At 36.0% G+C, this 16443-nt stretch overlaps 1 protein-coding gene across 5 annotated transcripts in view; it reads left to right on the top strand.

Moving 5' to 3' along the window:
* LOC131160490 (mediator of RNA polymerase II transcription subunit 15a-like) overlaps window positions 1-15074 on the top strand; it is a 28054-nt gene extending 12980 nt beyond the window's left edge. For 4 of the 5 annotated variants that reach the window (XM_058116241.1, XM_058116243.1, XM_058116240.1 and 1 more), the window contains exons 6-11: window positions 11071-11145; window positions 11274-12452; window positions 12644-12985; window positions 13943-14134; window positions 14235-14323; window positions 14552-15074. In XM_058116241.1, coding sequence (XP_057972224.1) covers window positions 11071-11145; window positions 11274-12452; window positions 12644-12985; window positions 13943-14134; window positions 14235-14323; window positions 14552-14765 — 2091 coding nt within the window. In that variant the 3' untranslated portion in view covers window positions 14766-15074. The remainder of the gene's footprint in view (window positions 1-11070; window positions 11146-11273; window positions 12453-12643; window positions 12986-13942; window positions 14135-14234; window positions 14324-14551) is intronic. The other variant, XM_058116244.1, reaches the window with a different exon arrangement.
* Window positions 15075-16443: the final 1369 nt, after the last annotated feature.

Here is a 16443-nt window from a genome sequence, read left to right as displayed (position 1 = left end):
AAAATTTTGGCCCAAGTCTTAAATTCCAGGAACTTGTAAAAGTTTCAATCAAAATATTCCCTTTCCACCAACCTTGAAATCAAATTGTGATAAATTTCTATTAATCATAGAATTTATCAAAATATTGAAAATTTGATGAAATTTATTTGAAAATTGGACTATAGGTCAAATTTACTTTGAGATTAAAATTTGTCTTAATAAATCTTCTTGTAGGGGAAGAAAAAAGAGAAAACGAAAGACGACTACCAGAAGGGGATGACCAAAAGCTATTAGACTTTAAAAATTTAATACGAAGTTGAACTTGAAAATTAGTTACAACATTTGATTCGGCCTTTTATGTCTTAGTTATTAGTATTTGCATATTACCAATATTTAAGTGTTTTATGAATTCATTTCTATAAATTTAATATGTTAGATATGGTTATTTTGATATAGTTATTACAGCACCCTATACACCACATGTCTTTCACTCAATGTATTTTATTTACAATATATTAGTTCTAAATCTTGCATCATTGTGCATTAACAAATTCTGAAAGTTTCATAAAATAAATTTTTCATGCTTTAATACTAACTTCCATCATTTTTTTTTAAAAATAAAATCAAAATCAACGATGAAATTCCATATTTTTGAAGTTTCAACATTTTAGTTAAAATCAAAATTTAAAACCATGCTTGTACCAAAGCAAATAAATAGATCAACCATTGAAAACACAGGTGTTCCTCTCCAACCGTATACCCCAAAACATCGCATGGACACAATAACTGCACAATCACAATTTACTAGCATCCTTAACACCTTTCAGAAGGTGTTAAGGAGCTAGTAAATTGTGATTTTTGTGCGGAAAGGTGTTAAGGATGCTAGTAAATTGTGATTTTGTGCAGTTATTGTGGAAATGACCTCTTGCAAAAATGCAAGGTAAGGCTGCGTACTATAGACCCATTGTGGTCCGTTCCTTCCCTGGACCCCGCATATACGGGAGCTTTGTGCACTAGGCTGCCCTTAACACCTTTCAAAACCTCTGAAAGAAATCAACAGGCCTCCAATGAAGTTGAGCATGTATAGCTCTCACAATAGAGTTTGAATAACTTATGCTAAATAAGACAAGAATAGATGAAAATGCCGCTTGTCACTACTATAACACATCAGACAGGTCAAGAATTTAAACACTTGGCTTTTCTATAGCAGATTGTTGGTGCTAAAGTCTATTAAGGGTGGCCAACCAAATTCAAGCCTTGATCTTTGAGGGTATTTTGGCTTTCCAAATACATTTAACACGAGGGATGGGAGTAGAGGAGCAAGTCAATAGATCCAATCCCTCTTATAGCCTAAAAATCCCAAATTCTCTTTAAGCCCATTTGAATTGGCAACTGAGAATTCAATAATGATGCATTCCTCATTTTGGGCCTTAATATCCTTACTCTAAAACAACAGCTACAATAATTCTGTTTGTTAGCCTTCAGGTTTCATTAACCTGGTTTTGATGATAACAAACTATTGTTTACTAATGACTTTGTGCATAAGTTGTTTTCAACAGAATTAAGCCATGGAAGTTAAAGAGTTGTGAGAAGATTTTGACAACTTAAAATGATTTATTTGTACTTCTATTCTCTCAATTGTAATGTGTTTTAATTTGTAAAACTCTTAAGAATATTAAAGGCATGGCAAAAATGAGCTAACATTGGAGAATCGGAAAAAAAAAAAAAAAAAATGAAGACTTAAACCCAAACTTGTAGCCAGAGTGGTCGATCGATGGGCCATTTAGGTAGAAGCTAGAGGCGGTCGACCAGCCCCTGAAGGCAGTCGACCGTTCTAGCAAGTTTTGCTTGCAACGGTCTATAAGTGCTACCATGTTTAGTAAGCGGTTGACCGACATGACCTGAAAAAGTTTCCAATGGGTAGAAAACGACTAGTTTCTCTCAAATCTCTCTATATATGCCCTAAAAAACCTTAAGAACGTGAGAGAACATACTTATACTGAATATCCAAGTGCTTAGACTTCCACTTCTCTTTTAATCTCCTCTTAATCTCTTTGTGCTCTAAATTGTTCATCCTTAAGAGAAATTCTAGAGAACTCTTGTGCCATAATTGTGCATATTCTTTAATAGTTTCTTTTGTGAGCTTCAATTTGTAAATCATTCGTTGAGGAATTGGTCTTGTAAATTTTCCTATTTCGGTTTCCTTGTATTTGACAAACAAGGGTTGTATTCGGTTTCCTTGTCTCCGAAAAACAAGGGCTGTATTGATTTCCTTGGTCTTTGTTAAAACAAGGGGAATAGGTGGAACCTCAATGTGGTTTGCCTTGAGAGAGTGGATGTAGGCTAGTTGCCAAGGTTGCCAAATCACCATAAAAAGAGTTTGCATTTCTTTGTCCCTACTATCTTTGATTTTATTGCTCAATATTTGTGTTTTTAGTTGCTTTGTTTAATTTGCTTTAAATTTTGTATCAAGCACATTCATTTTTATAAAATCCAATTCACCCCGTCTTGGGGTGCCACTTGGGCCAACACTTGCATTCCATCATTTTTTAAAAATAAAATCAAAATCAACAATGAAGTTTCCATGTTTTTGGGGTCTCAATTTTTTTGTTAAAATCAAAATTTAAAACCATGCTTCTACCAAAGAAAATGAATAGATCAACAAAAACACAAGATTCCTCTGCGACCATGCATCCCAAAACACTGCGCAGACTGCAGTCGCTGCACAAAATCACAATTTACTAGCATCCTTAACATGTTTCAAAACCTCTGAAAGAAATCAACCAGCCTCCAATGAACTTGCGCACATATAACTCTCACCAAAAAGTCTGAATAACTTATGCTAAATAAGGCAAGAATAGATGAGAATGTCACTTGTCACTACTATAACACCCCACAGGCACGTCAAGAGATTTAAAAACTTGGATTCTCTATAACAGATTGTTGGTGTTAAGTCAATTAAGGGTGGCCAACCAAATTCAGGCCTTGAACTATGAGGTATTTTGGCTTCCCAAACACATTTAACATGAGGGATGGAAGTAGAGGGGCAAGTCAACAGATCCAATCCCTCTCAGCCTAAAAACCCCAAATTCTCCTTAAGCCCATTTGAATTGGCAACCAAGAATTCAATAACAATGTGTTCCTCATTTTGGACTGTAATATCCTTGCTCTAAATAGACAGCTACAATAGTTCTGTTGTCCCCCAACTTCAACTCTCTGGTCAGGGCTATTAAAAAACTGCCATGCCCAACCGTGAGAAGTGCCCGATTTCAGAATTTTGTAATTATGCTTATGAATCAGCGTGTTAAGGACTGGTTAATCCTCTCCTTTCCTATCTCCCCTGATGAATTTTCTTCAGGAATATTATGATATCCAGTCCACAATCGCTACAAACCCAGTATCCTTCCCTGAATCAGTTATCTCTATACTTATCCATAATGTTCTAGTAAACTTCCTCATGAATGAATCTTCCCAAGATTTATGAAGAAGCCACCATCCTCAAGCTTTCAATCCATATGGAATCCTCACAGAAAAATTATCCCATTGCCTTGTAACTTTTCAATGACTATGAAACACCCCATTTGTATACTAAAAGCCTATTAAAGACCCTCTTGATTTTTAAGCATGGGTGATCAGATTTTGCAGACCATAAATCCTTCAGTTGCTTCCAAACCCATGCCTCTTTCCATGGGAGAGTTATGAAAAGCCATCCGTTCCAAGCAAACTCCAAGATGTGCGCACTCAAATCACCCACCCAAGTCAACCTTAATTGTTTCCCAATAAAATATCAAGAATACTCCATCTCTAACCATATTCATTCAGCCTTTTTTCTGATTCTTGGTAATACTCCATCTTATATTCTCCCCCCCGTGATGATGGTGATAAGAGGATGTATTACCTTCCTGATTCATGGAGATAGCAGAAGACTTGAGTAGTTAAAATTGGTGGAAGGAATGGAGGTTATTGTTGCAAATTGCCAGCAGTGAGCGAGAGAGTCCATTCAGCTGTTGCGAAAACCAGATTTCTTTAGCTACAACATTTTGTTCCAACCCTTTATGTCAAAAAATATTTATGTTCGCACGAGTATTAATGTTTAACTGATTTACTAATTTCATTTATCTTTAATTGAATTTACTTGATATGATTATTGTATTGCATATATAGCACCGTATACACCACACACCTGTCGTTGGTGCATATCATTTACAATATTTAGTTCTTAGCCTTGCGGTATTTTTTTTTATCATGAAAAAGATAAAATTCATTAAAAGGGCACCAAGGGGCTGCCATCCATTTACAAGCAGGATTGGAAAGGAAAAAAACAGAAGAAAACAACTAACAGTGTGACAGTATATCCAAGAGAACGAAGATTTGGTGTGTGTTCAGCAAGTGCTGCCACCAAACATCTAAACCAAGAGGGAAGTGTAGAAAGCCATCTATCCTTGAGGGTTGTGGAAGTAGTAGAAGTTCCTTCATGAGCTCTAGAATTTCTCACTCTCTGCATAACTCGAAAGATGGTGATAGGAATAGGAATCAAGGACAAGGCTTTTTCCTTTCTCTATTTGCATAAATACCCTTCCAAGCCCATATTTTCTTTCCCACATGTTCAGCAGTTACCAATACTGTCCCAAATAACGGAGGCCAAATTCCACAAATTTTTAGTCCAGATGTAATGGAGCAGAAAGCAGTCAACAGTCTCAGCATCCATTAGTGTAAGAATCTTCCCCAATCTGCCTCCCAAGAAGAGAGAGAAGGGGGGGGGGGGGGAGGTTCTCCAAATGGCTTTCCAAGGGAGATGAGCACCTGCCCAGCTGCTTGTAGAAGGAGCTGGCTATGAAGTTACCATTTCTATTGAGCTTCCATAAGGGCACATCTGGAATTATCCTACTGGGGACATTTCTATAAAGGCTGCGATGAAAATCAGCAAAAGCATCGAGCTCCCAATCATGAGCACTTCGAACAAAAGGAATGTTCCAACCTAGCTCATTGATGGAATGTTCCACATAATAAGTTCTCACCAAAGCATCTTTGTTACAGGCAAGGTTGAAGATGCAGGGACTTGAGAGCTGAGGGTAGAATGGGCTGCACTAGAAATCATACCAAAAGAAGGGATTTTTCCCATTTTCAACATGGAAGTGGATAAAAGTGAAAAACCTGTTCCATCCCTTCCTATTAGATTCCCTAACCCTGAACCCATAGGACTGCATGGGCCCATTTAGAGTCCACCCATTGTGATCTTGGCCATACTTAAAGCAATGATCTTTCTCCAAATTAACACCTCATTCATGAATCTCCACATCTACTTGCCCAAGAGGGCCTTGTTGAAGAGAGTGAGAGATTTGAGACCAACACCCACCTCTTGGGATTAGTTACCCTAAAAAACCACCCCTGTATTTCTCCAAAGAAATATATTCTGAATGTCTTATGGTCTTTTGGCCACATAATAAAGAATGGGGAGGAGGGACATGATCTAAGCTGGGAGGTTGGAGAGGGTTTTTTAGATGAGAGTGAGTCTACTGCCTTTAGAAAGGTAGTTATGCTTCCAAACAGCCACTTTCTTTTTTCAAATTTTTCAACAACTCCTTTTACCTTTTGTTGAAACTGAGATAGATTGGACTTTCTCCCTCTTCTACGGAGAGGCCATGTCTTGTTTCCTTAAACTTTGCACCAAAAGGGAGATCAAAGTAGTTCAAAGGAAATGTTCCCATGATACCAGCCAAGAGGTTGCCATTGTTCTCATTTCCAAAGGGAATGAGCTCCCTCTTTTCCAAAATGGCTTTCAATCCAGAAATTGCTTCAAAGTAAATAAGTAAGTATCTCATGTTGAGGGTTTGATGAGCTTCTGCTTCCCATAAATCATGGTATCATACTCGAAGAGGAGGTGAGAAACTTCCACTTTCCTCTCACTTCCTTCCACCGTCAGCCCTTTTAAAAGTCTTGATCAGTAGGAATTTTGCAAGGCTAAGAACTTCCATGATAATGACAAAGAGCGAGGGAGAAAAGAGATCTCCTTGCCATGATACCCCAGAGGAGTGAAAAATTCTGAAGGGCAACCATGGACAAGAATTGAGAAGGACCAAGTGGTGATGCACTGCTCTATCCACTTGTACAAGTGCTCCCAAAACCAGTACATACACAAGAAAATCCCAGAAAACATGACCAAAACCTTTTTCCGTGTCAAATTTGTAGGCAATTACACCCTTTCTGGATCTAGAGTGACAATCCTCAATTTCCAATGCAACGAGGGAAACATCCATGATTTGAATTCCTTCAACGAAGGCATGTTGGTGTTGCCTGATGACTTCCATGTTGCTTTTTTCAGTCGATTTATGAACTCCTGATAGAAGCTTGTAAACACTGTCGACTAAGCTAATAAGATGAATATTTTGATGTCAACAGCCTGTCTTCTTAGGGATCAACAAAATAAAGGTGGAATTATTGTGTCCACAAATCTGTCAGCAGAATGGAAGTCATCGAAGATCTTGATAACATTGGCCTGGAGAGAACCTCCCAATTTGCTTGTAAAAATAAATAAATAAATAAATAAATGGTGATACCCTGGGGGCCTGGAGCTCTACCATTATTGCAAATTTTAAAGCACAAAGAACTTCTTCCTGGCCAAAGGGGTGTTCCAGCACCTAGCAGTGGAGTTCCAGATTCTGTTGAAGCTTAACCCCTCATTAGGTCTCATAGAAATTGCAAATGCCTGCTTTATGCCCCCTCCATCAAAAGTTTCACCATTGATGATGACACTGTTCAAGGTGTCCTATCTCCTATGGGCATTGACTGTGTGATGGAAAAATTTGGTGTTATGGTCTCCTTTCTTAAGCCACAAGGCTCTAGATTTTTGTCTCCAAACAATTTCTTCCATATAAATAATCTCAAGTGATTATTTTCTCAAGAGGATTTATTTTTCCTTCATTGTTAAGGCTTTGAGAAAGTTCAAGAACATCAAGATCCTGGATTCTCCTCAATGTGGTTTCTTCCTTAGCATGGATATCACCAAAAATATTTTATTCACCATTTGAGTTTTCCTTCTATCTCCTATGCTTTGGACATGAGAATGAAAATTGCAGAGTGTTCAAAGTGAGAAATGGACCACCACTCCTTGACAAGTTTCCCAAAATCTTCTAGCTTAAGCTACACTTTTTTTGAAGCGAAAGGGAGTTGGTCCCCACTTAATTCCTCCAGTGCCTAACAAGAAGGGGAAGTGCTCTAAGGTAGGCCTGGCAAGGAGCCTTTTGCCAACCTTGGGAAAACACTCCTCCCAGCTTGTTGAGGCTGAAAACGTGTCAATCTTGAGAAAGATGGGGTTTCTCTTGAATTGTACCAAGTAAAATTGACCCCAATAAGGGGGAGATCAATAAGAGCATTCACATGAAGAAAGTCCCTAAAATCTCTCATACTTGTGTTCTCCGAAGTTCCCCTGAATCTTTCAAGCAGGGAGAGGACCATTTTAAAATCCTCTCCAATAACCTGGGAGCATCCCATTTTGTTTTAGCTTCATAGAGCTCATTCCACCATAAATGACTTCTAGGGCCTTCATCTGTTCCATATACACCTGTAAATAGCCAGGAAAAATTTTTGTCCAACTACCTAAAGAGGCAGGGCACTGAGAAGACTGATTGTATGCTCAACCAGTTCAACAATGTTCTCCTTTTAGAAAACCAGGATCCCCACAGCGCTGCTGTCAGCCTTTAGGTGAATCTAGCTGTTGCTGTTTTGTTTCCAGATTCTGGTGATTAGATTTCTGTCAGAGTGTCCAACTTTTATTCCTGCAGACATATTACATCTCTTCACCATTCTTTTAACAAATCTTCATGACAGATCTTTTGGCTTTGTCATTGCGGCCCCTGACATTCAAAATGATGAGTAAGTCAAAAGTCCAACAAACATCCCCTGCTGCAGCCAGCCACCTCAGGATCTGAAGAACTCCCATTCCATCATATTAATCATAGTTAAGAGAAAACTCCAGTTTCAATTCCCTACTCTTTATCTTTCTTTTTGCTGCTATAAGCATTCCTCTTACAACGTTTGCTTTCTCCTCTCTTTTTTTTTTTCTTAAACAGAGCTTTGTCCTCAAAACCATCAAAAGAGACTCCAATAGCCTTGCTCACCATCTTAACTTTCCAGACTCCAGAGAACCCATTTATATACATGGTCCTTGAACTGATTGCTGACACTGTCTGTCCCTCTGAAATCATCAAAGTTTGGTGTTTCTGGATTCATAGAACTGAAATCCAAAAGTGTTTCGTTGTTCACTGGGATCAAAGCCAGGTTTGGATCAGGTTGCTGTGAGTGAGGCAGCAGAGGAGTCCTGAACCTCCTAAGTGTCAGCTCTGGTTCCTAGGAGTTCTATTTTTACTTTTTACTTTTTATTTTTTATTTTTATTTTTGATTTTTATATTTATTTCTTTAGAGGGTCCAAGCTCCTTGGGAGGAGCAGGGGGTAAAATATGGGCACAGGGTTTTGGGGGGAGCCAGGCCTTTGTTATTAAAGAATGAAACCAAAAGCCTGGGATTTGAGATGGAAGGGGGAGGGAAAACAGATGGGCCTGAAGAGAGACCATGGTTTTAAATTTCCATGAAATTGTCAAAATTTCCATCAAAATTTCTTCTTTTCATCACCCCTTGAAATCAAAATGGCAGTTGATTTCTGTTTCACATAATTTTTGTCAAAATTTCAAATGAATCATCCGAAATTTATTGAAATCTCAAAATTTTAGCGAAATTTGTCATCAAAATTTTTACTCTAGAAATATAATTTCCTTGGAATTCAACTATGAGATTAGATGCAAAATGAAATTTCTCTCTTAATTTATCTTGTTTTTTATTGGAAGAAAGAATTATTAAAAAGGCTTTTGCATTTTATGACACATTGAACTTACGACATTTTATTTAACCATTCTTCTCTAAATTATCTTTATTTGTATAATAAATAATATTTAATTGATTTGTGAATAACAAAGGCTTTATCATTTTATGAAAAATTGATCGTACTACATTTTCTTTAACCATTAATGTCTAAATTATCTTTATTTTTATAATAGATAATATTTAATTGATTTGTCAATTTCATTTATATTAATTGAATATGTTTAAGACACACATTATATACAAATATGTTTAATACACATACTATATTTCTATTGCACCTCGTTGTAATACATTATTTCCAAAACTTACATTATTATGTTTATTAGCCATTTCTAAAGTTTATAAAAGAATTTTATGTTTTACTGCTAATTTCCATTGCTTTTTCAAATTGAAAGCGAAATTAACATTGAAATTAGAAATTTCCATCAAAATTTCTGTATTTTCAGAGCTTCAAAATTTTAGTTGAAATTGAAATTTAAGATCTTGCTCTCTGCGTCTCCCCCATCTCAGGTCCAGCAAGTCTAATAATTTGAGGTGAATCCTTACTTAAAACTATTTATTTGGACTCTTATTTCATTTTGGTTTGATATTTTCATGGCTCAACTAAACCAGATTCCTAGATTTATTTCAATATTTTCTGTAAGTTTTTAAAAAATTTGAGAGACTTGAATTATTTTATTATGAGCCCTAATTTGTGATGAACCCTTTTTTAAATAATATCATATATATTGTAATATTTTAGTTAAGGGGCACTTTAGTCTTTGTCTTATTATTAAGGTTAGGTTTATTGATTAGTTCAATTGTATTAAATATATATATAAATAGCATAAAGGCAAAGGTGTTGTGTGTGCCTCTTGTGCAGCAATTCTCTCTCTCTCTCTCTCTCTCTCTCTCTCTCTCTCTCTTTGTATTTGATCTTGAATTGTAACACCCTTAATTGTCATACTGATTTCATATTTTTTATGGATAACTCATTTTAGATTTCTTTCAATATTTCCTGAAATTTTAATTAAATTCTTTTAGAGCCTTGAGTTATTTTAATATGAGCCTTAATTTTAGGTGAACCTATATTGTTATTTTTGCTATATTGATTTGATATTTTTATGATTAAACTCTGTATTTTAAAACCAGATTCCTGAATTGCTTTTCCTTTTTTGGTCCAAAATGAATGTAGTAAAAAACTGAATTTTTTTTATTAGTATTCCAATGTCATGTCTAAAATAATATTATAATAGTTTATGATAAAAATGATAATTGTAAAATTTGATTCTATTAAACCATCAGCTTCTGCTGACTGCAGATCCTGGATCTGCAACTGCTTTATCTCCTGACATGTGTGATTTGTTATGCTTGTCATGAGTCTCGTGTTCATTTATTTGTACATTATTATTTGTGGACAAGCTTTTAGTTTATTTGGTGAGTGTTGGATGTTTAGTTCCTAGGAGGCCTTATTGATTTTTTTAGAGGTTTTGGTATTGGGAGGCTCAAGGATGTGAGGAGGTTATGGGGATGTATAATTTATGCTGTTTTCTAGGTGGTCTCATTGGAGGGGAACGCTCTCATTTTTCATGATTGTTTAACGCAGATTCATTTGATTTGGGAGATGGTTATATTTTTTGCATTTTATAGGGTATTTTCTTCTTCTTCTAGCAGCTGTTGTTTCTCTGATTGTCAGGGTGATTGGATGGATTTATTAGCCTGATTTTATTGTACTTCTTGTTGCGGCAGTATCCTTTTCTTCCTTGTACATTATTTCTTCATTCATTAATTTTTTTCTTGCAAAAAATTGCAACAACTTAGTTGGGAAGTGATTTTGATAAAAATTGTGCTTCGGAGGAAGCTTCAACTACCAAATTTCTTCAATTGATTTTATGCTCAAAATCAATTCCTAACTCTGAATGCGTGATTTAACAGCCAAATTGTTGATCCATTATGATTTGCTGTGCCACCATACATCCCCATTTTGGCAATGTGTTTTGAGGAGCTTACATGGAATTTTGTCATTTTTTCCTTGCCTCTGTCTACTAGTCTGAGGATTAAGCAATGTCAGAATTCAATCCCACTCGTCATGAATGTCGTGTGATGTGGCTTTCTTGTTGTGGTGAACTAAGACATTTAAGCATATTGCTAAAAAATAGCTTACCTTGCATTTCTGTGTGTCAACTCTTTTGACATGATGCCATTCTTATTTTACTATGCTGATATTCATTGCAGCTTCAGACAATGAAAGAAAAGTACTTGCCAGAGCTGATAGAGGTGTACAGGAGAGCCCATGCCACGTGCCTTCAGGTATTTAGGCTTTTCTCTTTCCTCCATTTCCGTTTCATTGTTAATCTGTTGCCAGATTGTTCTTTTAAGATCATTGTTTCCCTTGCTATTTTTCTTCTGTTGTACAATGGTATGATTCCTCCTTGCAGCCACTGGAGCCGAAACAAGCTGAAAGGTGCAACAACACTAAGATTATGGTGGAGAAAATGATAAGGTTATTACAAGTGTCCAGAAATGACATTTTACGCCTTCCTAAGGAGAAGTTGGATCACTACAAGAAGGTGATCATTTCTTTTATCAGTTCAACTAGGAGCAAGAAAACAGTTTCTGTGCAGCATAATGGACAACCACTCCAACAATGTGGGAGCCAATCTTCCAAACCCCAGATGCATCCGCAGGGAAATACGAAACTTCAGTTGAATCCTGCGAACTTAGCTTTGACAAGCAGATCTACTGGTTCCATTTGTCTAATGTCGACACAACAAGGGGTTTTGAACTCACGACCAAATATATTAAATTCACTTAAGTCTGGTTCCCATATTGAGTCTGAGCAAGGGAATGCACTAAGTCCACTGCAGCATGGTTCTGTGAGGTCTACACACCAAAGTATTATTACACCTCAGCAGACAAACTCCTCCCATAATTCTGTGGATTCACTTTGGCGGAGTTCAAATACCCTATTACAACACTTAAAGCAACAACAAAAACATCAATTGTTGCAGCAGATGCAGAAGCTGAAGCAACAAAGTCCTCAACAATTGATTCAGCAGAGGAATCAACAAACGCTGATGCAGAAGTATAACATTAATGACTTGGAAATGAGACAGTTAATGGATTTTGGTACAGAAATGCATCAGAAACATCACACAACTGACCATGGTTCAGAATTTCGAGATCAATCTCTACTATCAACTACTACTAATCAGCTTCAGGCCATTTCTCCTCAAACACCTGAGCCCTCTTCTCCACAGATTGACCAGGAAAATTTGTTGCCAGCTGTTTCAAAAGTTGGGAAATTTTTACAATCAGCCACTTCCCCATTAGTTGCTACTTCTCTTTCTACTATAACTCCACTTTCTGTCCCTGTGGACCTTCATGATCACCTCTCCAGTGTTTCTCAACTCTCAACTGCTGAAAATGTTGTTGGACGCTCTCACATGCCTGTTGCACAGGCAGGGGTCCAAAGCCTAACCCATACCCAGAATGAATTACTTGCCACTGTTACATCTGGAATGTCAGCCTCTCCCTTGCTGGCAGAGTTCATTTTTGAAGATAGCACTCAGCAATCAAATGCTGTGGAGCAGCCATTTGAGCGCTTACGTAAAGCGGTTTGTTCTTTAACTTTCTCTGAGTTAATTTGTTTGCCCCTGATATACTTCTTCTCATTTCATTTTCTGAAGGATGCAAATTCCATGAAGTCTTTCATCACAAGCTTCAAACCATGCTTTTTATGCGTGAACTTTTGTCTCTCTCCAATTAGATGCTGTGAATCTAACTGTTGAAATATAACAAGTTTCAGTTAAAATCAACATCAGCTGAAGCACGGAGAGCATCTGTCAGTGATCTTGGCGCAGTTGTAAATCTAATTGATAATATAGTCGGAACAGCAGCTGTTCACAAACCCAGATTTGCTATTTGTGAGGACTTGGGGGCCAGTACAAGGTGTCATTTACAAGGGAGTGACTTACACTCGCAATATGGATGTGCTTCTGCTCAAAAGATGAAACGGCATACAAGTGCAGTGGCATTGGATTTATTTTCCCCTTCAGCTAGTGAAAATGATAGTTTTAAGCAGTTTGGTGGCCAGATGCTTGACTTAGAGTCAACTGCAACATCTAGGACTAAGAGGCGCAGGATTGAGGTATAATATGTTATTAGAATGGTAGAGTTTGTTCTTATGATGCTATACAGTGTTTATTTGCATGCTGTCTGTGATTGGTTCAGAATCTTGTGATTATTATTGCAAATTTTATGTCACAGAAATAATGTGTGACTGTCAAATATCCACATAAAGAGTTGTAAAATCAGTGTAAAGATAAGATAATATTTTGTTGTGCTAAAAATTGAAGGGAGTGCTGATTGCAATATTATTCCAACTAATCTTCTCCAAGTTTCATCATTGAAACTTTTAATGCTTTGCATTGGACAAGATGGAGTTGGTGATCAGCAGTGTGGGGAAGGAGAAGAGAGAATGAATCTGCTAAGGTAAAAGAGAAAAAGAGAGTTTTGGTGATGGGAAGAAAAAAGCCAAGGAGAGTGGTGCAATTTCTCAACTGGTCTCTTCTTCTTCCTCTTCTTCCTCCTCTTTTTCTTCGCAGAGGCTGGACTGTAGTAAAATTAGTCCCATCCACTCCTTGTCCAGTTGCCAAAATTCTCATTTAAATGTAGCAAGAAAATTAACATCCTCCGCCTGAGTTAAAACTCATTTTTGAGGCTATTCTAAAATAGACTACAATTGAACTTGGCTTCAATATGCCTGGACAAAGGTAATCAGCTTCTGAGTTGGTGAAGCCAGCCTCCATGATGATCTACAAACCCTCCTTGAAGTCTGCATGTTACCTGTTCTTAACCCTTTGACCCAAGTCTTAGTTGGAAAACCTGTTTCCAGGAAGCCTGCTTTTAATTTTATTGCTCTGCCAGACATGATCTGGATTGTAATTTTTGGCAGCCTAAATGTAGTCAATTGTAAATATTGATTTCTCATCTTGCTACTCAATTTTTTTTTTGGCCCCCCATCCTCATCAAGCTAATTGCATATTGTTTCGTTAAAGCTATATTTGCCTCTACAACTCACTATCCATTTGTCTTATTGTTGCAGCCAAACAATGCACTTTTGGAAGAAATCAGACATGTAAACCAGAAATTTGTTGAAACTGTGATAGAAATAGTTTCAGATTCAGCTGAAGATACTGCTACAACTAAAGCAGGTGACGGAACAATCATCAGATTTTCCTACAGTGCTGTGGCTCTTCGTGAAAATTTCAAGTTGTGGGATGCATCATCACAAATGGTGGGGTTTATAAATTTCTGACCACATTATGACTATTTAATGATTTTAATCTGCAGATTTCCATTTTAACAGTCTTATTTGCCCTTTTTCCTGCTTACAGCAGCCAATCCTTCCCGTGGGGTTGCTCGTGCCTGCAGATTACCCAAATTCTTCTCCTATAGTCTTAGACAAGTTGCCTGGTTGCTGGAGGTTAGGAAACCAGTCTCTCTTTGTGTGTGTGTGTATTTGTGCGTCTATCCTTCTGTGCATGTACTCCATTTGAAATCAAATTCAGTTTGTCAAGAGGAGATCAAGCTATACACTCATAATAATTTGTCCGTGTGGCAGTAGGTTTCTTTGAGAATTTTTTCCATCACTGTGCCTGATTCTGACTATTAGCATATCCTGAGTGAAAATAAAATTTCTTCTCCTGTCCAGTGACAGTGAAGAGCCTGATGGTCTGTCACGGAAGGCAAAGTCAAGGTTCATCATATCCCTTCGCAACCTTTCGGAGCCCATGTCACTTGGAGAGCTGGCAAGGGCTTGGGATATCAGTGCACGTGAAGTCTTTTCTGAGTTTGCACAACTTATGGGAGGAGAATGCTTCAGCTCAAGATATGGAACTTGGGAGAACTGTATAGCTGCTTCATGATCATACTGCCTTCCAAATTCAATAATTAAAATGAAAATAACAAAGCTAAAGATGAACATCAGTATTAACTGGTGATTACAATTGACAAGGTTCATGAACCACACTTGATGACTAACTGATTTTGTCAGAAACAAAGGTTTTATGCTACAATTGTAAATTTCTTTCTTTTCTTCCCTATTCAATGCATGCAAAAATGTAGCATTCGGCTCTTAAAATCTGTATAGTTTTCAGACAGACCCATTACAGTATTATGATACCAACATAGCCCCCAACGCGGAATCAAATTTGTTAATTGTTCTTTTTTGTTTTGTTATTCATGTTTTACATTCAAATTTTCATTCTGTCTCATCCCATTGCGTTAAAAGTGATGTGATAGGTGAAAGAAGGGGGAGCCTTTTTTATCCAATGGCTGAATTACTGCAATCTCTGGTCTTCTTGTGCAGTCTGGTATTTTTTGGATGAAGCAATTTTCCATCTGTTCAATTTCCATCCTTACCAAACACAGAATAGATGCACATGCTCATGCTTGTATTCCATTTTTATTTCATGATAAATAAATAATAAACTTTTGCATTAGTGACTCGTTCCTTTCTTTTTTTTTTTCCTAAATCGTTATATTTCTGAACACAATTTTCATTGAATTTCATTTCACACCTAAGAATATCTATTTCAAGAATCTGACTTATCTTGTGATGCATCAAAAAAAAAAAAAAAAAAACAAGAAGACAAAAACACACATAACACAAAGCACAAAGCAAAAACAAAACCCTTTTTCTTTTTATGTTTGAAACAATGTTGCCCTCTTTTCATTTTTGATATGTGGATACTAGTTGTGGGCTAACACTGTCATTGTCATTTGTACTCCACATCGCTAAACTTAGGCCAATCATGAGGAAAGGCTAATATCATTTTCTAAATGTTAATTGAGCTATGTATTTTTTTTTAGCAAATCTTTGAAGTCAACATATTTTGCCCATAAATGAGTTGTGGGTTTTACTTTCTTTAAAATAAAAACCAAGAACTTATTAAAAATAATAAAAGCCCCAATTTTCCAAAGTTGACAAATGAAAATTAAGGTGAGAAACTAGTAAAAAAATTAAGGGTGTATTGTTATTATTATTATTATTATTATTATTATTATTATTATTATTATTATTTCATGTTTCTCTTTCTACACATTGAAGAAATATACTATAAAAATGTGTATTTATGTTGCTAGTTTTTATGTTTATGTTGTCAGTTTCCAACTGTTTGCAAAAAAATTGAAAGTCAGATTTTATGGTTCTCATTTGTTTTGACAACCTATTATCAGAAATTATAATATCTATAAATAGTTCTTTTAGATTAAATTATTGATTTAATACTTCTAAATTAAAATAAAAGTAAAATAAACTTATGAATTTAAATATAATTAAAATAAAAAATACATGAATTTCAAAAAATAATAGTAATAAAGTTAATTAGAAAATATTTTTACCATTTTTTAATTTTCATGTTCAATACAATTTTTATTGTAAAATAAAATTTGAAAGTATAAAAATTATAATAATTTTATTTTTATTATTGTATTTTAAATTTGTATTACTTTGCCGTTTTGTTATTTTAATCATATTTTTATAATATTATTTGATTCAAAGATGAAAATAAGCATTTTTAATTATGTTTTTAATTTATTTTA

This window comes from Malania oleifera, chromosome 7 (genome assembly GCF_029873635.1).
Source record: "Malania oleifera isolate guangnan ecotype guangnan chromosome 7, ASM2987363v1, whole genome shotgun sequence".
NCBI classification, from domain to species: domain Eukaryota; kingdom Viridiplantae; phylum Streptophyta; class Magnoliopsida; order Santalales; family Ximeniaceae; genus Malania; species Malania oleifera.
The sequence above is the reverse complement of the archived record's forward strand: the minus strand, read 5'-3'. Positions and strand labels throughout refer to the sequence as shown.